Below are 25,234 nucleotides of genomic sequence, written 5' to 3'. Positions count from 1 at the left end.
GCAGCGGATAAATGACTCTCTCATCATTGATGTTTCTATCTCTCTCTCCCTCTCCCTTCCTCTCTGAAATCTATAAAAATATATTAAAAACAAAACCCCCCTGAGGAGAAACCAAGATGGCGGCATAGGTAAGCACCTAAACCGCTGCCTTGCACAACAACTTCAAAACTACAACTAAAAGACAGAACGGACACCATCCAGAACCACAGGAAAGCTGACTGAGTGAAAATTCTACAACTAGAAGGAAAGAGAAAAGCTCACAGAGAATTGGAGGTACGGCAAAGGGTCTTTGTGCGCGCAGAGAGGAAGGGTGGCTGAGAGCCTGGCTGACTTTCTCTGGCGGAAGGGGGAAGGAAGCCCCTGACCGCACTGAACCCCAGTTCTGACTGCACTGAACCCCAGTCCCGGGAGAAACCCCGTGGACCCAGGCTCATACAGGGGGAGTCTGGACTGTCAGGTAGAGAGAAAGGCACCCGGAGACTCAGAGACCCAGGGGAGACCCGGGGGAGCCCCGGCAGGCAGAGTTCTGGAGGCGTGCGCACCAGTGTGCACAAAGGCTGCGGAGGTTGCCACAGGCTTTCCCTAGCAGAAGGGAGTCCGAAGCTCCTGACTACACTGAACCCCAATTCTGACTGCACTGAACCCCAGTTCCAGGCGAGCCCCTGGGGACCCGCGCTCTTGTGGGGGGAATCTGGACTCTCCGACAGACTCGGGAGCCGGGGAAGGCAGAGGTCTGCAGGCGCGCACGTGTGCAAGGGCAAGGCTGACTGGAAGCCAAGACTGTCTGCTCCGCCCTGAGACTCCACCCCATCCAAGCTGAGCACAGAGGCTATTGCAATTTGGCATGTCTAATCCTATAAGGCTGTCTCCAGCACCGAACTTCTCCCAGCGTAGACACAGCTAATCCTTACAGCCAGCTGGCATGGAGGTCAATTCCTCCCAGTGATACCAACAACAATCAAGACTTAACTACAACAAGGCTCTATACACAGTCCACAAAGGGGTGCACCAAGAGTGTCCACCTCAGGTTAACTGGGGAGGCCGACCCACTGGGCCATATAGGAAACCTAGCACACAAATCTACCCTACCAACTCAGGGAAGCAGTGAAAATGCGGCATCAAAGAAACAGATCACAAACGAAAGAAATGGAGGAAAACAAACGACTGGATATAGAATTCAAAACCACGGTTATAAGGCTTTTCAAGAATATCCTAGAAAAGGCTGATAAATATAACGAGACCCTCGAAGGTATGAAAAAGGACCAACTAGAAATTAAACATACACTGACTGAAATAAAAAATATTATACAGAGACCCAACAACAGACTAGAGAAACACAGGAATCAAGTCAAAGAATTGAAATACAAAGAAGCAAAAAACACTCTACCGAAAAAGCAAAAAGAAAAAAAAATCCAAAAAGTTGAAAATAGTGTAAGAAGACTCTGGGACAACTTCAAGCGTACCAACATCAGAATTATGGGGGTGCCAGAAGAAGAGAGAGAGCAAGATACTGAAAACCTATTTGAAGAAATAATGACCGAAAACTTCCCCCACCTGGTGAAAGAAATACACTTATAAGTCCAGGAAGCGCACAGAACCCCAAACAAAAGGACTCCAAAGAGGACCACACCAAGACACATCATAATTAAAATGCCAAGAGCAAAAGACAAAGAGAGAATATTAAAAGCAGCAAGAGAAAAACAGTTAATTACCTACAAGGGAGCACCCATACGATTGTCAGCTGATTTCTCAACAGAAACTATGCAGGCCAGACGGGAGTGGCAAGAAATTTTCAAAGTGATGAATAGCAAGAACCTACAACCAAGATTACTCTACCTAGCAAAGCTATCATTCAGAATTGAAGGGCAGATAGAAAGAGCTTCACAGATAAGAAAAAGCTAAAGGAGTTCATCACCACCAAACCAGTATTATATGAAATGCTGAAAGGTATTCTTAAAGAAGAGGAAGAAGAAAAAAGTAAAGATAAAAATTATGAACAACAAATACATATCTATCAACAAGTGAACCTAAAAATCAAGTGAATTAAAAACCTGAGGAACAGAATAATCTGGTGAATATAATAGAATCAAGGGCATAGAAAGGGAGTGGACTGATAATTCTCAGGGGGAAAGGGGTATGGGGGGGTTCAGGAAGAGACTGGACAAAAATCATACACCCATGGATGAGGACAGTGGGGGGGAGGTAAGGGCAGAAGGTGGGGTGGGAACCAGGTGGAGGGGAGCTATGGGGGGAAAAAGGAGGAACAATTGTAATAATCTGAATAAAGATTTATTTAAAAAAAAAAACACAAAAAACCCTATTTTGGTACAACTGTTCAAAGTTTGAATCAGACCCATAAAGTAGTATGATAAGCCCTAGATGGTTAGGCTCAGTCGATAGAGCGTTGGCCTGCAGACTGAAGGATCCTGGGTTCAATTCCAGTCAAAGGCACGATCCTGGGTTCAATTCCAGTCAAAGGCACATACCCAGGTTGCAGACTCGATCCCCAGGGTGTACAGGAGGCAGCCAATCAATGATTCTCTGTCATCATTGATGTTTCTCTCACTCTCCCTTCCTCTCTGAAGTCAATAAAAATATATATTGTTTAAAAAGTGTAATACCAATGTTAAATTTCCTGATTTTAATTGTCCTTGTTTATACAAATGAACATCCTTATTTAGATATAGACACTGAAATAGTTAGGGGTAAAGGGGCATCAATTCTGCAACTTACCTTCAAATGGAAAACAATACAAACAGACCAAAATATTAAGAAAATGTAGGTAAAGGGTATATGGGTGTTCGCTGTACCAGTCTCACAACTTTTCTGAGTTTGAAATTATTTCACAGTAAAATAAGTAACAAACATGTCTTTTCTGTAAGTGTGAATGCTACCACCCCCATGCCACCTTACCCATCTGGCACTGGTACATGTTCCTTGGACTCTGGTTGTGATCAGAGAAAGGGATAAAGTTGGCGATCACACTCAGCAGGCTGTGAGGGAAGAGTTCCTGGTGGGTGGTCACTCCAGCAAAAACCTCATCCTCGAAGATGGCAATATTCATGAAGAGCTGGAGAGGAAGGATGAATGCTAACACATTATCTCTTTCTCTGAGTTCAGTACTCACAGACTTGAAAGGAACCTTCCCCACCTGGTATAGTGAACGCTGAAGAGACCAACAGGAAGCCTCAGTCAGAACTACCACTTGCCTTTCATACTTCATTATAAATCTACCCTAGACCAATTATGTAGAGGCATTTGAAGAAAGACATTTTAAATTTTTATTTTTTAAATACATATTCTTTTATTGATTTCAGAGACGGAGAGAGAGAGAGAGAGAGAGAGAAAGAGAGAGAGAGAGAGAGGGAGAGAGGGAGAGAGAGAGAGAGAGAAACATCCATGATGAGCGAGAATCATTGATCTGCTGCCTCCTGCATGCCCCCTACTGGGGATTGAGCCCAAAACCTAGGCATGTGCCCTTGACCAAAATCAAACTTGGGACCCTTCAGTCCGTGGCTGGTGTCCCATCCACAGAGCCAAACCAGCTAGGTAAAGAAAGACATTTTTGAAGTAGTACAAAGCACACAGCTTTGCAACTGCGAAGATGTAGGGAAAGACTGTGAGTGAGTCTAAGGAAATGGTTCAGCTTCAGCATACGAAGGAACTTGGGATGCAGGATGTTGGTAACGAGACACCAACTTTCTCAGGCTCAATGTGTGGGCGGAGTGATGGGACACATGAAAACTGCTTCCCTCTGGGCACAGAGGAAGCAGAAGTAGTTCTGGCTTTCTTTCAAATGCCAAATTGTTACTAAACAATAACACTTAAAGAAAGCAACGGTTGCCCTAGCCAGTTTTGCTCACTGGTTAGAGTGTTGAGCACAGGCCTATGGACTGAAGGGTCACAGGTTCGATTCTGGTCAAGGGCATGTACCTGGGTTTCAGGCTCAATCCCAAGCCCCAGTCAGGGAGCGTGCGTGAGGCAACCAATCGATGTGTCTCTCACATCAATGTTTCTCTCTCTGTCTCTCCTTTTCCCTTCAACTCTCTCTAAAAACCAATGGGAAAAATAGCCTCGGGTGAGGATTAACAACAACAAAAATAATCAACAGTGAAGTCTGTGGAAGTTGTATATGACACAATCACATATACCTACTAAACACACAGTCCACATACCTGCTCCATAGTTCCAATCAGCTCTTCTTTGCCTAATTCCAAGTTTTGCACAGGCCGCACCAGCCTACAAGGAGTGGTGAAAAGGAACAGTCCTGGGTATAGACTTGGTTTTCCTGTCATGGGGACAAGGGCCACCTCCATCCAGGGAGGAATTCTTTTTTCTCTCAACACCTGTTTCAACAAAAAGAAAGTTCAAACCAGAACAACTAATATGTTTTACATCTATCCTGACACCCGGGAAGCAGGCAGAATGGGGAAGGAGGTCAAATATGAAAAGTAGTATCTTAAGAATTTACATTCGTTTTGCAGGTAACAAACATAGTGCCTCATCTTCTCAGAGAATACCATTCACCCCACACCCAGAGTTGGCAAAAGCTCTACTTTCTTGGGGATTCAGCTTCACTATCAGGCAAACTGGGAATGAATTAAGACTGAGACTGTGGGAAAGGTAACTCAAGAATGTGCATGTAGACATACTAAACAAAATTCTGTTTTCTGATGTCTAAATTAGAGAGTTATGGTTTTGTTTTGTTTTAATCTTCACCCAAGGATATTTTTTCCATTGATTTTTAGAGAGAGGAGAAGGGAGGGAGGAGGGGGAGAGAGAAACATCGACCAGTTGCTTCCCGCATGCACCCCAAATGGGGCCAGGGACCAAACCTGCAACCGAGGCACCAGACTTTGACCAAGAATTGAACCCCTCAGTCTGCGGTTCAACACCCCAACCAGAGCCAAACCGGCCAGGGCTGGTTTTATTTTAAAATGTATTTAATGACAAGGCCCTTCTACCTGGGAACTAATAAGCAAAACAAGATCAAGCTTCTATTTATTAACTCCTGGGTGAAAGGAAAAATACAAACCAAAATTACAGGAAATTTGAAAAAATATAACAAGACCTATGTACTAGTATCAGAATTTGTGGGGATTCGCAAACACATTACCAATAAAAAATGAATGACCAAAAACGAATTAAATTCATAAATCAAAGTTAAGAAATCTCAATAGAGTTAGAAAGTTTAAAGACTGATTTCCACATTAGAAATATAGGTGTCAAGCCCTGACCAGTGTTGCTCAGTGGTTAGAGTGTTGACCTGAGCACCAAAGGGCCCTGGGGTTGATTCCACATCAAGGGCACATACCTAGGTTGCGGCTTTGCTCCCTGCCCCCGGTAGGGGCATGTGTGGGAAGCAACCAGTCCACGTATCTCTCTCACATCGATGTTTCTCTCTCTCTCTCCTCCTCCCACCTTCCCTCCCACTCTCTCTGAAAAGCAATGGAAAAAATATCCTTAGGTGATTAAAAAAAAACAAAGAAATAAAGATGTCAAGAAAGCACCCTCAAAGCAAGTACCATGACCAAATGATCTCACGGGAATTCTCGCAGACCTGCCACCAGGTGGCCCAATGTTCCCACACTGCTCCAGAGCATTCTTTACAAATGTTGATTTAAAAAATCTTAATAAATTATTGACATTTGAGAAAGTATCAGTACTTCTTAAATAGAGAAAATAACACAAATAATAGGGTGGTGAGTGCCTTGGGGGAATGGGGACAGGCTAGAAGGGATCAATGGGGGGAAAAAGGGGACATATGTAATGCTTTCAACAATAAAGATTAAAAAATAAATAACACAACATGACCAAGTGAGATTTATTCCAGGAATTTAAGACTCATTATTCATTGTTATTATTAGAGAATGATCATTATTAGGGAATGAATTAATACAATACACCTAATCTGTCTAAGGGGAAAAAAAATATTACAATTTTTTTCAAAGCTGCCAAAAATTAAACACAGAATCCCATATGATTCAGCAATTCCACTTCCAGGTATACACTCAAAAGAATTGAAAGCAGATTCAAACAGAAATTTGCACACCAATGTTCATAGCAGCATGATTCACAACAGCCAAAAGGTGGAAGCAACCCAAGTGTTTATGATGGATAAACACAATGTGGTTTATGTGGCTACCAGGAGCTGAGAAAGGGCAGATGGAAAATTATTGCTGAATGGGCACAAAATTTCAGTGTTGGACCATGCAAAAACTTGGAGGATGGATAGGGTGATGGTTGCACAACAACATGAATGTACTCAATGCCACTGAAAAAGGTTAAATTTTATGTATATTTATAAAAACAAAACAAAACAAAACCAACCCTACAGGGACCAGGGGGTCAAACCTGATACAATCTATAATATAAAAGCCTAAGCAACCGAATGACCAAACGACCAATCGCTATAATGCGCACAGATCACCAGGGGGCAGACGCTCAACACAGGAGCTACACCCTGGTGGTCAGTGTGCTCCCACAGTGGGAGCGCCACTCAGCTGACCAACCAGCGCCAGATGCTGGGCTCACGCTGGCAAGCACAGTTGCGGCAGCATGAGTCTCTCCTGCCTCCACGGCAGCACTACTGAGTGGTGGCAGTGGCAGCAGGCTTAGGGGGGCCAGGATGAGCAGGAGCGGTGCAGTGCCTGGCCCCAGCCATTTCGCGCACTACTACATCCTTTGAGGGATGTTGGACTGCTGGTTTCGGCCCAATCCCCACAGGCCAGGCCATACGAGAGGGCGCAGGCCATGCTGAGGGACCCCACCAGTGCATAAATCCGTGCACCGGGCCTCTAGTATGAACATAAAAATAATAGTAACAGAATAATCACAAAATAAAACAAGTATCTATAAATCTGCTGATGTAAATAAATGAACAAATCAATAAATGGAGGAGAAAGGAAAGCTCTCCCTTACAGAATGACAACTAACAAACAGAACAAATGATAGGGTTAGAAAACAACCACTTGGCAACCATAACAGTAATAACATAGCAAAGACTCATCAATGGAGTAGTAATAGTTCTGCAGAGAATATAATACTAGATTGTGGGTGAAAATTTGATGAGGAAAAGAAAAGGGCTTCCAAATATTTCCCACAAATTACCGATGAGAGAAAATTTGTGACAGTACAGTAGATTAACCTAAAAAAACAGCTTTGAAGTGATTGATATTAACATCACTGGTCATGGGACAAGCCAACATCACATGCCTCCTGAAAATGGTATTGTGAATCTCGCCATGAGGAAGTGACACATGACCATAATTAAGGGACAAAATAGCTGGCCTTTACTCTTTTTTTTTTTTTAAGTTTATTTTTTACTAGAGGCCCGGTGCACGAAATTTATGCACGGTGGGGGGGGGGGGTGTCCCTCAGCCTAGCCTCCTCCCCTTCCAATCTGAGACCCCTTGAGGGATGTTGAACTACCAGTTTAGGCCCAATCCCACTGGGACTGGGCCTAAACAGGTGGTAGGACATTCCTCTCACAATCCAGGACTGCTGGCTCCCAACTGCCCTCCCCCGCAGGCTTGGCCCCCCCCAACAGCCCTCCCCTGTTGGCCTGGTCCCTGCCAACTGCCCTCCCCTGCAGGCCTGGGTCCTTCCCAACTATCCTCCCCTGCAAGCCTTGTTCCCCCCAACAGTCCTCCCCTGCAGGCCTGGTCCCCCCAACTGCTCTCCCCTCCAGGTCTGCCCCCTCCCAACTGCTCTCCCCTGCAGGCCTGGTGCCCCCCAACTGTCCCACCCCTGCAGGCTGGGTCCCCCCAACGGCCCTCCCCTGCAGGCCTTGTCCGCCCCCAACTGCCCTCCCCTGCAGGCCTTGTCCGCCCCCAACTGCCCTCCCCTGCAGGCCTGGTCCCCCCAACTGCCGTCCCCTGCTGACCTGGTCCCCTCTAACTGCCCTCCCCTGCAGGCCTGGTCCCCCCAACTGCCATCCCCTGATGACTTGGTCCCCTCCAACTGCCCTCCCCTGCAGGCCTGGGTCCCCCCCAACTGTCCTCCCTGCAGGACTTGTCCCCCCACAACTGCTCTCCCCTGCAGGCCTGGTCCCCCACAACTGCCCTTCCCTACAAACCTGGGTCCCCCCCAGCTGTCCTCCCCTGCAGGCCTGGTCTCCCCCAACTGTCCTCCCTGCAGGACTTGTCCCCCCACAACTGCTCTCCCCTGCAGGCCTGGTCCCCCACAACTGCCCTTCCCTACAAACCTGGGTCCCCCCCCACAACTGTCCTCCCCTGCAGGCCTGGTCTCCCCCAACTGCCCTCCTCTGCCGGCCTGCTCACCCCAACTGCCCTCCCCTGCTGGCCTGGTCACCCCTAACTTCCCACAACTGCCCTCCCCTGCAGGCCATCTTGTGGTGGACATCTTGTGTCCACATGGGGGTGGCCATCTTGTGTCTTGGTGTGATGGTCAATTTGCTTATTACTCTTTTATTAGATAGGATTGTTGACAGTATTACAGATGTCCCCTATTCTCCCCGTCCTTTCCCCCAACATCTGTCCCACTCCAGGCCATCATCACACTATTGTCTGTGTCCATGTGCTATGCATATAAGTTCTTTGGTTAACCTCTTCCTGTTCCCCCCTTTCCTCCTAGATCTGTCAGTCTGTTCCATGCATCCATGCCTCTGGACCTATTTTGTTCATTAAATTCCATATAAGTGATATCATGTGATATATGACTTTCTCTGACTGCTGGCCTGTACTCTTAAAAAAAGTCAAGACATGAAAGGCTAGGAACTGTTCCAGAATAAAAGAGAATAGAGACATGACAACTACATATAACACCTGATTCTGGAGTGGGTCCCATACCAGGAAGAAAAAAATAGCTATAAAGGCCATTACTGAGGCAACTGGTGTCATCTGAGTGTCAGCTGTGGATTCTAGCAAACTGACCCTCCCTGAATTTGGTAAGTGTACTGTGGCTATTAAAGAGAAAAAGTTAGAAAAACACAATGAAATTTTTATGGAAATGGAGACATGTCTGCATGCTACCCTCAAATGGTTCAGAAGAAAAAAATATATACATATATTTATATAGAGCACACAAATGATAATTGGTGGATCTGGGTAATGGGCATATGGGAATTCTCTGTGCCAAGACTCTTGTTAGGAGGAAATTCCAAAGAATGTCCTTCTCCTTGATTTTTAAAAAAATGTATTTTCAAGACCCAGACAGCAACAGGATATGTATGACTTATATATCTTGCATATCTTTAACATTACTTGAAATATAAAGTTCATATTTTGATGTCCCCTACATGCCACTAGAATTTCCAAAGAAAAGTTAAAATTGGTTAGGTTAGCAGACGAGGGCCTCAGTTAAACTACTAAAAAAAAAAAAAAGGAAAAAAAAAGAGTATGGGTGAAATATCTATCACTGACCCCAACCCCTGAGGCTATGAGGTCAGTAGCAGGGGATGTCAGGTACTCTTGGAATGAACTTCTGACCCCAGGCCTAGGAGCACTCTAGACTGCCTGGGACTACCTCATCAACTAGAAATGGACTGAAACCCAAGATCCAGGGATAGAGCAATTCACAGAGACTCACGGTCACCTTAAAATGCCGGAGAGAAGCTGCAACACTAGCAGCAAGCTCCTTATCCACCCAGCCAACCATGACACCGTCCAGCAGGACAGGGTAACACTCGGCGTATGGTCGGTGAGGCGTTCCATCAACTGGCGTAACCCCTGGGGAAGGAACAGACAGGGTCATCACATCAGGATGCCTTTTCCAACTTAGAAATTCCCTCCAGACAGGTCTGCAGCTGTTCCAATCATTTAGATATCTATAGTTATCTTGTCTCTAAACCAGAATGTTTTTCATTTAAGTTTCCAAATCATTTCGGCAAGGACACACAAGAACTAGTGACCTGGCCTGTGGGGAGAGCAGCAGGGACAGGAGTGCAAGGAGGCTTTCACTGTGCACCTCTCCTATTTTTGTTTCTGAGCCATGTAAATATAACCTTTCCCAAAAATCTAGTTACACTTGATAGCCATTATTCAGAGATTCCCTATCTGCATATTTGCCTACTGGTTAAGATTATTTGTAACTCCAGTATCAACAACTCAAGGCGCTTTTAGGGCCACTCGGTGAAAAATCTGCAGCACCTATGCACAGGCTCCCAGCTATGGTCATACTGTCTTCCTGTCTCAGCTCAGACTGTCAACAAGTGTCCTCTGGGCAGCCTGCTCAGTGCCACGTGGACTGCATCCTTGTGCCTTCTGTTGGTGGTTTCACTGTTTAATTGACCTCTGGACGCAGAGCTGGCCAGTGTGGCTGAGACCTCGATGATAGTGAATCACAACGTTAAATGAGGTGCCCCTGGGAGCAATGGCTCTTCCCTAAATTTGGGGTTAGTTGTGACTTTATAGAACAGAATACCACAAACATCAAGAACCAACTGTAATTAAGTAAAAAAGAATACTCTTCCACAATCCATAATCCATCTGCTGAAGACAGCAAGTGTCTTACCAAGTTTACAGGTTACCCTGTTGGTATTAAGCATTTTCCCCAGAACCACAGCCCTTCCCATCTCTTCTGCTTGGGATACACTCTCCACCTCTCCACAGTTTTTCCTCCTTTCTACCCTTTCCTGCACTCTGACATTTTAATCACTGGTGGCAAACAAAACGATTTTTTTCCTTGTGGACAGAGGACCTGCAGTTTACACTGATTATGACCTCTGAATCTCGAGTAATTCTGAACTAGTTGGACTCCCTTCTGAAAGGCCACGATCTAACTGGCAGGAATACTTTTAAGCAGAAATTTCCTGGCTCCTGACTCAATGCCTTTGGAATGCCTACCACCTGAATCCCATGAACTGGATTCCAGTGGAGACCCCACTCCATACCAGCAAAGACACAGAAAACTCTGTCTCCAGATCCCAAAAGAATGAAGAATGCCCAAAGAAAGGGCATCATTATGTGTGAAGGTAAACCTAAACCCAGCATCACACCTAAAGAACAGCACGCAAGACAGCCTTCCAGCAAAAGCAGAGAGCAGCCACCAGGCTCCCAGGAACAGAGTGGACAACCTCCTTTTTAACTGTCTTCCTGCAAAGTGACACTGCTCCAGCTTAGAGCAGTGGCCTACCCAACAGGTGCAGGGAGAATGACCCAAAGGTTACTTCCCCATTAAATGCTGTTTGAAACCAGCCCAACTCCTGCACAGATGAGTAAAACAAATTCCTGCAGGAATTCTCTGCTCAGCCCCCAAAGCAGCATAACTGTGAAAACGCACACACGAGAATGTTACCCTGTCACGTACCCAGGTTGCAGAGCAGAGCTGGAATAGATGCTGTGTACACAAACTGCGTGACCACCTCACATATGGCAGTTAAGTGGTTCATCAGACCGCAGGGCTCCCCATCAGGAGTGTGCACGGGACAAAGGAAACCCCACGACTCGGGCAGCAGCCTGCGCACTGTGGTGGTCCTCATCTTGGCAAAGTCAGCCCCTCTGTGCACACAGCGGAAATGGGAGAGATAGCGGATGAAGTTCAGCTTATCAGCCACGACACAAAGTCCAGAATTTTGCAGGAAGCCAAGACCTTAATAAAACAAAAGTCATTAAAAAATGGGCTCAACTTTAAAAAAAAAAGAGTATATTTTTATTTGAGGCTCTGATGAAAAGCCTCAGAGCACACTGTAAGTCATGGAGTGGGTGATTACAAAGTTCACTAGCTCAGATGAGCAGGAATACTTTACAAAAGGTAGTAAAAGTCTCCAGATTTCACAAATTGTATCAGCCTTGACTGGTTCCCTATCTCCTCCACATCCTCCACTGTGGGAAAACCGTAAATAGAAAACAAAATAGCAAGTAATTAAATGGGATTCATCAGACAGGCTGATTAATACACAAGCAGCTATTAGTTCTAAAAAAAAAATCTGTATCAGTAGTAGCATCTATTTAAAAATGCAGATTTCTGGGCCCCCAATCGCCACAGTTGAGTTTTCTAGGTCAGTGGTTGGCAAACCGTGGCTCGCGAGCCACATGCAGCTCTTTGGCCCCTTGAGTGTGGCTCTTCCACAAAATACCACGGCCTGGGCGAGTCTATTTTGAAGAAGTGGCATTAGAAGAAGTTTAAGTTTAAAAACTTTGGCTCTCAAAAGAAATTTCAATCGTTGTACTGTTGATATTAGGCTCTGTTGACTAATGAGTTTGCCGACCACTGTTCTAGGTCATTCTGATGCAAGTGGGTTAGGGCTGGGCCCATATAAGAACCCTCTCAGACCACCTGTCCATGTGACTTTCCTCAGACATCTTTAGTTAGACAAAACTCTGAGCTGTCTTTAGTTTTATAGGAGGCATAGGAAATGTGTAATCAGAATAAGATTTAAACCATTCAGCACCTTGTCGAAAGCCCTTCAGACTGAAACATACTTGTCAAAACTTGTAATGTGAAATGTCTTTAGTGAAAGGGAAAAGTTCACTTTTAAACAGAACCTCTCTTAATGATATAAATCTCGATGAAGCAAATAATTTGAAAAACACAACTAAAATGAAGATTATTTTTTCAAAGCCTATCTATTTAATTTCACCTGTTTTGGAACGCAGATTCCCAGTAGCAAGAAGATACTCAAATGGTTTTGTAAGGTCTATTCCCAGACTTAAAATCTTCATCAAATTTTCACTATTTATAGACATATTGGTCTTCTGAGCCTTCTTGTCTAAACCTATTTTAACAGATACTAACCACGCCTCCATTTTTTCCTGAAATGAAAAAATTTAAATTACATGTTTATTTGAAAGGCTATATTGAAATTACCAATAACAGAAAACTTCTGCCTGACATTCATTTTTATCAGGGCAATTCTAGGCTGCTGAAAATTTTCAATCTAATTTCATGGCTAGAGCAGACAGAAAAGTTTTTATCTTTCAGTAAGAATTTAAATAAGAATTACTGACTAAATGAGGAATTAGGAGATTTTTACTTTAGTCTTCTCCATCTTTCATCCCACTATGTTATCTATTAGATTAAATCATTTTAGGGATAATATTCAAAATATGAAATACCACCAAATCAACTTACTTATGAAATGATCTATGCTATGCCAACACTCTCTCCACACACACACAGCTCTCATTACTGACAGTAACTATGCTCTTTAATGTTGCTGTGAACACTGAATTAGCAGGTAATAAGCCATTGCTCCTAGGTACAGACAGGATTAGGTTCCTCCAAGTCTCAAATCACAGCATTCTCACCAACTGACAAATACGTAAGCTGGTTTTATGTGTGTTTCTGTTGAAAGTTACCTTGTTTATGTTGCTGATGTACTACCATCGACCTCACAGCCAACAGCACTGTAACTCGTGACTGACAAAGCTCATCTAATGCTCGTGTGTTCTCATAAGGCACATCCAAGCCTTCTTGTGCTCAGCAACCTCACACAGCACTTCAGCACTATGCTTGTGGGCCATTTTTAAACAACAAAATCACCAACAAAAACACAAAAATGTGAAAAATATGGTACTAAATAAAAAGACTCTTGTTCACAGTATGAGCTGAAGCAAGGCAGAGCATCACCTCCTAGACCTCAGCTGGGAGCATGGGTATCAGGACACCCCAATTATTACCCCTCCAAGCACATCTGCAAAGGACCAGGAAAACTGTGAGTACTGTTACTGGGCTTACAAGTAAACCTCAGTGAGGAGGTGAATTGTAACAGGGAGTCTGCAGAGGAGGGCTGACGGTCACTCCTTTGTATACAGGCCACTTACACTTTATCATCAATGTCTGACCAAGATTTGATGTTGTCTTTACTCAGTTTACATGAAAATATCAGACATTTCTAAACCTGGTACAAGCTAGGATGTTTGATTCTGTACCTTTCTGCTAGGCAAACAAATAACAAATAGAAAAAGAGATGATGTACACTGCCAAAACAAGAACTTATGAACATGCACAAAGCACCATCTTGGGGTGTCATCCCTTCCATCCACAGAGGTACAATGGGGCCCGGGTGAAAGCAATGTGCACCCACCTTCAGAAACATGAGGAAGAGCTGCCCGGGTGTGAGCACTTCCTGATTCACTAAACTATCAGGATTCTCCTCCATGCACTCTCCTTTGGCCAAAGCAAACAGCTTCCGGGTCATGAGACAAAGTATGTAAAATTTCTCAGTATTAGATTTCAAGTGGATACAGATGCACTGGCTGTCAAAATAGAAAGAAAAAGCTTAAAATGATTCAGCTGCTATGACTACTTGCCATTCTACTAACCAAGGCCCCCAATTCATTTGTCCTTAAAAGTCCTTACTCATATTCAAAAAATCCCTTTTCATCTTACAGCAGTATCAGCAAAAGAACAGGATATAGTCTCAAACAAGGACTACAGCGGTGTTGGCCAACACGGTAGTGACAAGCCACAAGGACTATTTTAAATATTAAGTAAAATGGAATAAAATGCAGAATTCAGTTTCTCAGTTACACTGGCCATTCAAGCACTCAACATGGCCCACAGCTATATACTGGACCATGTTGACCTACAGCAGGTCACAAAAGACAGAGCCCTTGTCTTGGGAAAATAAAGGGACATGATGCCTCCAGCTTTCAAATGACCAGAAAGAAAAACATTTACCATGTGCAGACAAGTAAAGCAAATACAGTAAAAGTGTTAACAGTCAACATGAGTGTACAATGTACTATCTTTGCAGCAATTCTGGAAGTTTGAAGTTATTTCAAACTAAAAGTTAGAAAATACATTAGAATAAAACGATACTACCTAAAACCAGAGAAAGGTGAAGATGGCCACAGAAACAAAGCTAGCCTGCTTCGCCAGACCAAAATTCAACCCACATGACTCACCAGCGCCAACTACATCAACACAAAGAACCAGTGACACCCCCAACCCCCAGTAAGCAGTGTAGGCAAAAGCACGCATACTTAAACAGAAACTCTGCCGCTTGTTCATTTGAATACCAGTCAGGGAGACTGAGCTTTACTCTGAAGCGTTCACCTAGGTAGTTCAGGACCTGCTTCTGTGTTGAACAACCTTCATCCATCACCATCCTTAACATCTGAGTAACAGCATTTCTAAAGAAAGAGTTGTCCTCTTTTCCTTTGATGAGTTCCTGAAAAATCTGGTAATCGGAAAAGCTGACAAGTGCCTAGAATAGAAAAGAGATTTTTCTTTGTCATTGGTAGTAATAACTAAGCCATCCAATTCATTCAGTAACAAGTGTCTCCTTTTTTATTTAATACCCAAGAAAAACTAGCATTCCACTATTGTTAAACTGAAGTGAATTCTCCAAAGTAAGGGCCTTGCTTGGAAGACAGCACCAAGATGGCCCCAATGATCCTTGCCTCCTAGAATTCACAAGCTTGCATAACCTCCTCCCACATCAAATCCGAGCCCGTGGGACCAAGAGAATATGGCGAAAAAGTTGACACCCAACTCTCAAGGCTAGGCTACAAAGGGCACTGCAGCCTCCCTCCCTCCCTTCACCTGGCTAACTCTCTGGGGAAGACGGCTGCCCCAAGCAGCCTACGGAGGCCACTGGAGGGGAACTGAGACCTCCTGCCGACAGCCTGTACTGACTTGCCAGCTGAGAAGGAACCGCCTTGGAAGGGATCCTCCAGCCCTGGCCTAGCCTTCTGCACAGCTGCAGCCCCTGCGACATCGCTCTGCAACCTCTGAGACCCCAGCCAGACCTGCCCACCTTCCTGCCCACAGAACCCGTGAGGGAGAAACGTCCACTGATGTGTTTTAAGCCACTGACTTCCGAGGTAATGTGTTATGGAGCAGTAGATAACTAGTACAGCATGAACTCTGATAAGGAGAACCTATTCATTCTGCATTGGACACGCTTCCAATCACTCTCTTCATAACAAAAGAAATATATTCAGCAAGTCACACCTTAAGTGCGAATCCCAAAGGAAGAAAAAACAGTTCTTTCTGGTAAATAAAGTTCAACATAACTGTGCCATTTTCCAAGTAGTGAAGGTTCATATTGACAGCAGAGTGTTCTTCCCTCACACAGTGCATGGACACTCCTGTTGAAACAGAACAAAAAGTCAAAACTCAGTAACACTATTAACTGCTTCAATCACTTCATTCTGAATTATTTTTACCTTCTTAGAAATAATTAAGAGCCAAATCACTAAGTTTAGCCGAGACTGGCAACCAAAAATGTCTCCAGACCTTGCCAAATGTCCCCCGAGGTGCAAAACCTCCCCCAAACAAAGGCCAGGTGGCTGCCAGCCCGAGACCTTGAGGGGAGTGCCAAGGTACCTGAACCAGAAGACTTCTGGGGCCCACACCCACCTCTGGCAAAGTCAGGCCGGCCACCAGCCTCAGACACACTAACATATATACACGCGTTCTTTCATTTTGAAAGATATCAGAAAGTAGGTCTGCTACTATGAAATCTTAACACAGAAATGCTTAACAGAAAAACAAAATTATATATACATATGAGAGAAAAACGACAGACTCTATTTAAATGCATCCACTTTTTTAAAAAATGACTTAAAACTTTTCTAAGAGAACATTCTAAAAATCACTAGAACTTACCATATTGAGTGTAGCCAGGCCCTCTAGCTTTCCATTTTGGTCTTATCATTGCAATAGGGAAATTTCTCCGAGGCATAATCAACATTCGGATGACCTTTTCAATGCCATTGATTATAAAATAGCCTCCCATTTCCTGCCAAAGAGATGAATTCAGTGTGTAAGTCTTCTCAAGTACATGAAAAGGTTTAGGGACCTGGAAGTATGGAAGGAAGTCAGGGTACTTTCTCTACCAGACAAGTCTGATCTAATTTGCCTTTCTGTCCCCCTAAATGACCTCAGTCTTCAAATGACATTAATCAAACAAACACCTTATTTCAAAGAAAAGTCTGCAAATGAAAATAGCAACCATTTTGCCTCCAGACAAGTATGATTTCCCAAATACGTTAAAAAAAAAACTGATGACCATATGAAATCTCTTAAAACCAGATATTTAAAATTAATAGGAAAATTATTTTAATTGCTCCCGTCAATATCACATTTCTGTAATAAAGAGCTACTATGAAGCAGGCATATCATATCAGGTGCTCTATGTTATCCTAACATTTAATCCTCAAAATAATGGGTAAGGTAGCTATTGCGCCCATTTTTAGCAGAGGAAACAGGTTCAGGAAGATTAAACTTCCCAAAGCCATACAACTAACTGATAAGTACAGCAGCTGAATGTCAAACCCAGATCTGACACCAAACCCTCGTCCCACCAGGTAGCAGTCTCTATTACAGACAGTCTGTAATCATGATTACTTCAACTCAATGCTGCAAAGCCACCTGACACAGCTAAAAAGAAATGCCAAAGGGAAAGCATATAAAGCACTTCATATCCTCACAGAATCACACTGTTCGGTAAAGCAGACATCTTAGAAAGTAGTTTTGTGGTTTAAGATGGCTTTAAAAACAGAAATCTCTCTAAATTTATACCATTCAGAAAAATTAGGGAAAAACCTACCAATTATTTCTCCATAATAATAATATCCTCTAATTGCACAGCCAGTTTTTCATACATTGCTTCATTTGAGACTCATTATGAGCCGTGCACAGTAGGCAGACAAGAGATCAATGCTCCATGTTATCTATCCAAAATGAGAGGCAGAGAAAGAAACACTGACTCCCACAGGCAAGCTTCATATCTTTTCACTCCCAACTCAGGCCCTTTCTATTGTCACCTGCCCATTCAGTGCCCTGCACCCCTGAAATTACCTCTGGTTCCTCATGGTGCTCAATGAGGGCTTTTGGAGGAAGGTTGTATAAGTTGCAAAGCTTGGACTTCACCATGATGGGAACATAGCCAAGAAACTGCTTAATGGTTCCTTTAGAGATTCCATTTACTGCCCAGGTGATATCGGCCTATATGAAAAAAATTAGTTACAAAAAAACAAAATATCTGGAGCTACAAGAACAAATGAGTATTTTTTTTTAAATATATTTTATTGATTTTTTACAGAGAGGAAGGGAGAGTGATAGAGAGCTAGAAACATCGATGAGAGAGAAACATCGATCAGCTGCCTCCTGCACACCTCCCACTGGGGATGTGCCCGCAACCAAGGTACATGCCCTTGACCGGAATCGAACCCGGGACCCTTCAGTCCGCAGGCCGACGCTCTATCCACTGAGCCAAACCGGTTTCGGCACAAATGAGTATTTTAAAAGAGGAAAAAGACCATATACTAGATAATTTTATGCTTCAGATTTAAAAGATGAGATCTCTTGCGTGACAGTACTAAGCAGAATTCTGGTTACATTTTATTGGACACCAATATTCTCAGACATGTCCAGTGTTTGAGTCGCATACTGTCACTTGTACTCACTGTCAACTTTCCACGGTAGGTGCTCCTCCTGCCCCGGCATTCTGCAGGATAAACATTGAGCTCTTTGCAGATGCTCCCTTTGGGAACTGTGGGGGCGCTGATGACAGCATCCACAATAGTAAGAGAGATCCGCTCATCTTTGAAAGCAAATTCAAAGGGAGGTATAGCCTGAAATACAATTCACAGTATTAATTGCCTGCATGTCCAAGGTAATTCTTCACTAAGACTCTTCCAAAGCCCGTGAATTTTCTACAAACATCGATGCCTATGTTAATGTAGCATTAAAAAGACAGTTAAAGCTACATCCAGTCTACTCACACCATCACTAAGTACCAAAAACTATAAGGCATTAACTCGGACATCTGAATGTCTACCATGTGTCAGCTTCTGCAGCAGGCTAGGGTGACCACTGTGTACATAACAAAGCTGTCCTCTGAATCAAGAGCCTGCCTTCTCTCTTCTTACCTTGTAGCTTCTGCATGGGTAGTAAGACTGATAGGACTGCTAACAGAGCAAAGTTATGGAAGCATCTCCTGATTCAGGACCGGACACTCTAATGTCATCCTTTAGGCTGATATTTGTACATTCCATTCCACGTGGTCTCATACATGTCAAGGGAAAGGTGGTACCACCAGGTTCCTCCCTCCTCCCTCCTTCCCCCCTTCCCAGCATTTGCTTTTCTGTACCCTCCCTCTCCCCCGGGAAAAGCTCCGCTGTTCCACTGAGCTCTCCTCATGTTAACTATGAACAATGTATTACTGTCGGGAAGCTCAGCCCACGCGGGCCACTTCCTCCCTCTCACAGCACCTACTGTCCTACAAAGCACTACGGTTCCCAATCCCATAAAAATCCAGGAACGACAAACACATCTTCCCCTAGTCGACTTGAGCTCAAGCCCCGTGTTGCGGCTGGCACGATCAAGAAGCACAACTATTTGGGATTACACTGTGACCTCCAGCCATCTAATCTGTCTGGGACCCTGTCCCCGGCCAGTGCCCCACTCACCCCGCCTCCTGGGTCTCCCCATCCCCCGTCTCCCACCCGCCGCCCGCCGCCCGCCGCCCGCCTCCAGCCCCACGGGGCCCTTCTCCTCCACCCGACCTAGCAGCGCCAGCGAGCGCCGAGCTGCAGGGAGCCTGGAGGAGCCGCACTCACCTGCACCGCGTGGCTGAGCCCCTCGCGCACCGCGTAGTTGAAAGACTCGACGTGCGCCTGCGTCAGCTCCTGTAGCGCCGGCTTTTGCTGCTCCCGCGGGACCCCGTAAGAGGGATCCGTCAAGTGCTTGAGGCTGGGCCCGCTGGGCAAGCCCTGCCACCGGCCGCCGGAATCCATGCAGCCCTGCACGCCGGCTGCCAGCGAGCCTCTGCAGCGCCGGAAAAAGGCGCAGAGCCCACGGTCCGCTAGGAAATGCAGCTCCTCTGCTTCCACCGGGTCTCGGTCCGTCATTTATAGGGTCGACTTGGAAACGAAACCCTGGCGTCAACTGTACCGAGCCAGAATGCGCCCTGCCCAGCTCAGCATTGTCCTCTGGTTCTCGTTCGCTCCATGGCCCGAGGAGAGCAATCTTCAAAAGTTCCCTTACTACCCGTGACCGCTTTCGGATCGTTGCTATTGCTGAGGCTTCGAGGGAATAAATCGCTGACTGCTCTCTGCCCAATTCGAGTTGTAAAGGCTCCTTTCGGGAGGGTCAAGAAGGGAACTTGACCCTCGCTGCCTGCTCCCCTCGTCCTGCAGGCCGGGTCCTGTAGGCCGAGGGATGGCAGCGTCCAAGGGCCTCCCAGTCTTAAAATCCTTTAGTCTGACGCCTAGTAATCACTTTCTCTGAATAGGGATTTAGCAGGACCTTCAGGTGCCTCAACTTCGTGTGTTTAACAGCTGCATTTGGTACTTGGGTAAAATCAACAGACAATAAATCACACACTCTTAAATTGTACCCGTTGGTAAGTTTCGACATGTATATATACTTACTAGAGGGGCGGGCAGTCACGGGGTCCCGTGGCCTGGCCTGCGGGGATCGAAACCTGCTCTCCGACATCCCCATAAGGGGTTGGGATTGTGAGAGGGCACAGGTGAGGCCTACGGACCCCACAGGTGCACCATTGGGGCCTGGCGGGAGGGCTCTAGGGTGTGTTTGGCCCCACTAGCACACTCCTGATCTGGGGGACCCCAACAGCAAGCTAACCTACCGATTGGCACGTCTGCCCCCTAGTGGTCAGTGCATGTCATAGCAATCATTTCTCTTGGGATTTATGTATCTTCTATAATTGAAACTTTGTAGCCTTGAGTGGAGGCCTAGTCCCACAAGGGCAGGCGGAAAGCTTGGCTTCCTCCATTGCCGGGGAAACCCAAGCCTCCCTCCTGCTCTCTGTGGCTGTAGCCATCTTGGTTGGGTTTATTTGCATATTCGCTCCTGATTGGCTTATGGGCGTGGCTTGTGGGTGTAGCAGAGTGATGGTTAATTTGCATATTGCTCTTTTATTAGATGAGATATATATATTAGAGGCCCGTTGCACAAAGATTCATTCAATAGGCCTTCCTTCCCCTGGCTGTCGGCACCAGTTTTCCTCTGGCACCCAGGACCCAGGCCTTCGCTCTGGCTGCCGCCTTCCATCTTCGCTCCAGCTGGAGCCTTCAGTTTTTGCTCCAGCCGGAGCACCACTCCTGTAGCTCCCTCCACCCCCGCCCTCTCCCTTTTAGCAGGTGTCCCGCCCTGCCCGGCCACTCTGTGCCTGCATGCATACTGCCCAGAGGCCTGGAGCGGCTGGGGGGCGGGGTCTCCGCCATCTTTGTCAGGTTAATTTGCATACTCACTCCTGGTTGGCTGACGAGCATTGCGAAATGATGGTCAATTTGCATAATTATCTTTTATTAGTATAGAAATGACACCATCGCTACAATTAAGATAAGCAATTAAAATACCACTCCCAAGTTTTCCTCTGGTCCCTTTGGAAACTCTCTCTATTCGATTTCATTTATTTCCTAAGAGATAATTGTTCTGTTGTTTGCTTTTCTTGTGATGCTTTTGGTTTTGGTATCAAGAGTATTAACAGAGAATGACTTGGGAAGTGTTCCCTCCTATGTTTTGTAAGAGTTTGTGAAGAACTGGTGTTAATTCTTTTTTAAACACCTGGTAGTGTTCACCAATAAAGCTATCCTGGGCTTTTCCATTTGGGAAGATTTAAATTATTCAGTCTCTCTACTTATTAGGTCTATTTATATTTTTTCTACCTTGTTGTGTCAGTGTCACCAGTTTTGTGTCTGTCTATGAATGTGCCCATTTCATATAAATTATCTAATTTGTTGGCATAGAATTGTGCATAGGATTCCTCTATAATCCTCTTTATTTGTGTTGTAGTAATTTTAGTAATTTGAGTTATTTTTTTTCTCTTGGTAAGTATAGGTAAAGTTTTGTGTATTTTGCAGGTCTTTTCAAAGCACCAACTTTTGGTCATGTTGATTTGCTCTATTGTTTTTCTATTTTCAATTTTGTTCATTTCCATTCTAATCTTTATTTTTTCCCCTACTTTTGGGGGATTTACTACGCTTCCTTTTCTAAGGTGGGAAGTTTCTTAAGGTGGAAAAAACCTAATGGCTATTGATTTGATATTTTTAATGTAGCCATTCAAAGATATAAATTTCCCTTTACACAGAGCTTAACTGCATTCCATAAATTTTGGTATGTTTTCATTTTCATTTATCTCAAAGTACTTTCTAATTTCCCTAGTGATTTATTTATTTGACCCATTGATGTTTTAGGGCTGCATTTTAAAATTTCCAAATATTTATGATTTTCCCAAATTTCTGTTAATGATTTCTAATTTATTCCATTGTGGTCAGATAACAGATGTAGTATGATTTTGATCATTTAAATCTTACTGAGGCTTGTTTGTGGCCTAGTATATGATTCATTCCAGAGAATGTTCCATGTGCACTTGAGAAAAATGTATATTGTTAGGTGGAGAGTTCTACAGATATTTGTCAGATCTAGTTGTTTATAGTGTTTTCTATTTCCTTGTTGATATTCTGACTAGGTGTTTTATCCATTTTTGAAAATGGAGGATTGAAAGTTCCAACTAATATTGTTGAATTGTCTATTTCTCTCTTCAGTTCTGCCAGCTTTTGCTTTCTGTGTCTTTGGGCTCTGTTGCTAGGTGCATTATGTTATAACTAGTGGCCTGGTGCACGGATTCGTGCACATTGAAAGGAAATTAATTAGAATAAATATTTTAATATCACTATTTGCCCTTTCTCTATAATAGAAGTATCAACCAAATTCATGATTGACAATGGCAGATCGAAATGCATGCATGTGATTGGCACCAGCAAGAGCTTTATATGTATGGCGCATGTGTGAGTCAATTTAGCCTTTTATAGATATAGAATATACTTGCTTAATTAGACCTGCTTTCTGATGTAGCTAAACTTTTTCCAGCCCAGTGAAGCACCCCAACTTCTCTTTCAGGTAATTGTCAGCAACACAGCAGTAAATATCAACATGAAGAGATTATTATTGTAGATCATGCAGGGAGAACAAAGGGTAAAATATTTAACTGCAGCAGTGTTTGACTATATTCTGTGCAGTGAGAAAACCTAAAGTCATTTTCAAGGTCCACCATTTCTTACTTCTTTTCAGTCACGTCAAGTTTCTAAACTTTCTAAATCTCCATTTTCCGGCTAATGAAAAGAAAATAGGATTCTACTGAGTCTCCTATTTCCTACTCCAGGACTTCTGTGAGGATCAAATGAGATGAGGCACTGGAAAACGCTTCACAGACGTTTGGTTAAAGTGTAAAATGTTTGCACCTGGCTATAAAGCAACTCATGCTCCTGGGCTGAAGAAACTCCAAGGAGGCTAGTCACTAGGGAGAGGAAGCCAGGCATTGCTGCATGACATCATTACCTGGCACCCACAGCAACCATTTCTGGGCTGGGCTGGGCTGTGGGCTACATTTTGCACCATGGGGTCTTAGCAGCATTGGCTGCGATTTGGTGGGGTGTCGCTCTGGGGTGGTGGCAGGGCCTGTGTCCTGCTTGGGGGAAGCCAAGTGTTGGTTTGTTGGCGCCAGGTCCGTGGGGCTGTTTCTTTGTAAATGGCTAGTGCACATCATGGCAGCTCCTGCATTTAGATTTTTTTCTATCTTGTTGTGTCAGTGTCACCAGGTCAGTGCATGTCATAGTAACTAGTCAAATGGTTGGAGGGACACTTAGCACATTAGCCTTTTATATTTATAGATTGTTGTATCTTCCTGATGAATCACTCCCTTTATTATTAAAAAATGTCCTTTGCCTATAGTGACAACTTTGTTTCTTAAAGCCTATTTTGTCTAATATTGTATGGCCACTCAAACTCTCTTTGAATTACTATTTACACAGTATATCTTTTTTCATCCTTTTACTCTCACCTATTTGCGTCTTTAATAGATTGCAGAGGTGCATCATGGTAGTTTTGGTTTTCTTTTTTAATGCATTTTGCCATCAGTGCCTTTTGTTTGAAGTGTTTAATCCATTTGAATTTAATGAAACTTCTGATTAGGTAGGATTATGTGTGCCATTTTGCTATTTGTTTTCTGTTTGCCTTATACCTCCCCTCATTCCTTCATTACTGCCTTCACTTTTGTTAAATAGTTATTTTTAGTGTAATATTTCAGTTCCTGTCTTTTTTTTTTGCTATAATTAAAGTTATTTTCTTAGTGATTAATGTGTATTGATGTGGATCTCTTTGAGTCTATCCTACTTGAAGCTTGTTGAATTTCTCACATGCATTTTAATGTTTTTCACCAAAGTGGGAAAGTTTTCGGCCACTACTTTTTCCACTGTTTTCTGCCCCTTTCTTTTCTAGGACCCATGTTATATATATGTTGGTATACATGCATGTCTCTGGACAGATCTCTAGAGCGCTATTCTTTTTTTTTTTTTTTGGTTCTGCAGCCTGAATGATTTCAACTGACTTCAGATTCACCGATTCCTTCTTTTTCCAGCTCAAACCTGCTTTTGAACACCTGTAATGAATTTTTTATTTGTATGATTGTACTTTTCAATGCCATTCTTCTCATTTAGTTCTGTAAGCACACTTTAAAGAGCTGGAGTTAAAGTCTGTGTGTGTACTAGGTCTAATACCTGGGCTTCCTCAGGGACCATTTCTATTGACTGCCTTTTCCCTCCATGGCCATACTTTCTTTTTTCTTTGCATATCCCATAATTTGTGTTGAAAATTGGAAGATTTTAATGATATAATGGGCCAACTTTGGAAACCAGATACTCGCCCCACTCCAGGGTTTATTGTTGTAGCTATCTAGTGACTCTCCTGAGCTAATTCTGTAAAACCTGTATTCTTTATTATGTGTGGCCACCAAAGTCTCTGTTCAGTTACCTTAGTGGTCAACTGATTGCATAGAGATTTCCTAAATGTCTGGAACAAGTAAGTCTCCTAGTCTTTGCCCAGGGACTGTGTGTGTTTTGTGTGTGTGTGTGTGTGTGTGTGTGTGTGTGTGTGTGTGATGCCTTCATGCTCAGGAAGGCAGTTACAGCTCTGCCTTAGTCATCACTTCTTGCTTGTGAAGATCCTCCAAGTCAGACAGAGGTGAAAGCTGAGGGAATTCAGGTCTCCCCTGGGCACACACACAGCCCTACACATGTGTGGCCTTCTATATTCGTTTTTAAGAAATTTATCTTTACCCCCTTCCCCCCCATGGGCTCCCTCCACCCTATAATCCTCCCCCCACCCCCCACACACACAAGGCCCAGGCTTTCAACACAATATTGTCTGTGTCTATTGTGGCCTTCTATACTCTTAGAACTCTGTTGAAGGTTTTCAAAACCTATGTACATCTCAATTACAAGGGACAATCTTTTGGGTTAGTATTAGACGACATGCTGGGTTAAGCCAACGATGGCCACGTTTGGTTTATTTTTGT

General features: G+C 44.0%; 1 protein-coding gene across 2 annotated transcripts in view; it reads right to left on the bottom strand.

Moving 5' to 3' along the window:
• The window catches only part of POLR1B (RNA polymerase I subunit B), a 28,496-nt gene extending 8,748 nt beyond the window's left edge, over positions 1-19,748 (bottom strand). For both annotated transcript variants that reach the window (XR_013961439.1, XM_080684497.1), the window contains exons 1-12: positions 19,476-19,748; positions 18,321-18,488; positions 17,713-17,859; positions 16,519-16,651; positions 15,862-15,998; positions 14,889-15,112; positions 13,988-14,159; positions 12,542-12,713; positions 11,269-11,550; positions 9,556-9,689; positions 4,176-4,346; positions 2,914-3,070 (exon numbers count right to left, since the gene is read on the bottom strand). Coding sequence is in view for 1 of the 2 variants with exons in the window: in XM_080684497.1 (XP_080540623.1) it covers positions 2,914-3,070; positions 4,176-4,346; positions 9,556-9,689; positions 11,269-11,550; positions 12,542-12,713; positions 13,988-14,159; positions 14,889-15,112; positions 15,862-15,998; positions 16,519-16,651; positions 17,713-17,859; positions 18,321-18,488; positions 19,476-19,652 (2,074 nt within the window). In the remaining variant the exon portion in view is untranslated. The remainder of the gene's footprint in view (positions 1-2,913; positions 3,071-4,175; positions 4,347-9,555; positions 9,690-11,268; positions 11,551-12,541; positions 12,714-13,987; positions 14,160-14,888; positions 15,113-15,861; positions 15,999-16,518; positions 16,652-17,712; positions 17,860-18,320; positions 18,489-19,475) is intronic.
• Positions 19,749-25,234: the final 5,486 nt, after the last annotated feature.

Source organism: Plecotus auritus (genome assembly GCF_963455305.1).
Source record: "Plecotus auritus genome assembly, chromosome: 8".
NCBI classification, from domain to species: Eukaryota; Metazoa; Chordata; class Mammalia; order Chiroptera; family Vespertilionidae; genus Plecotus; species Plecotus auritus.
The sequence above is the reverse complement of the archived record's forward strand: the minus strand, read 5'-3'. Positions and strand labels throughout refer to the sequence as shown.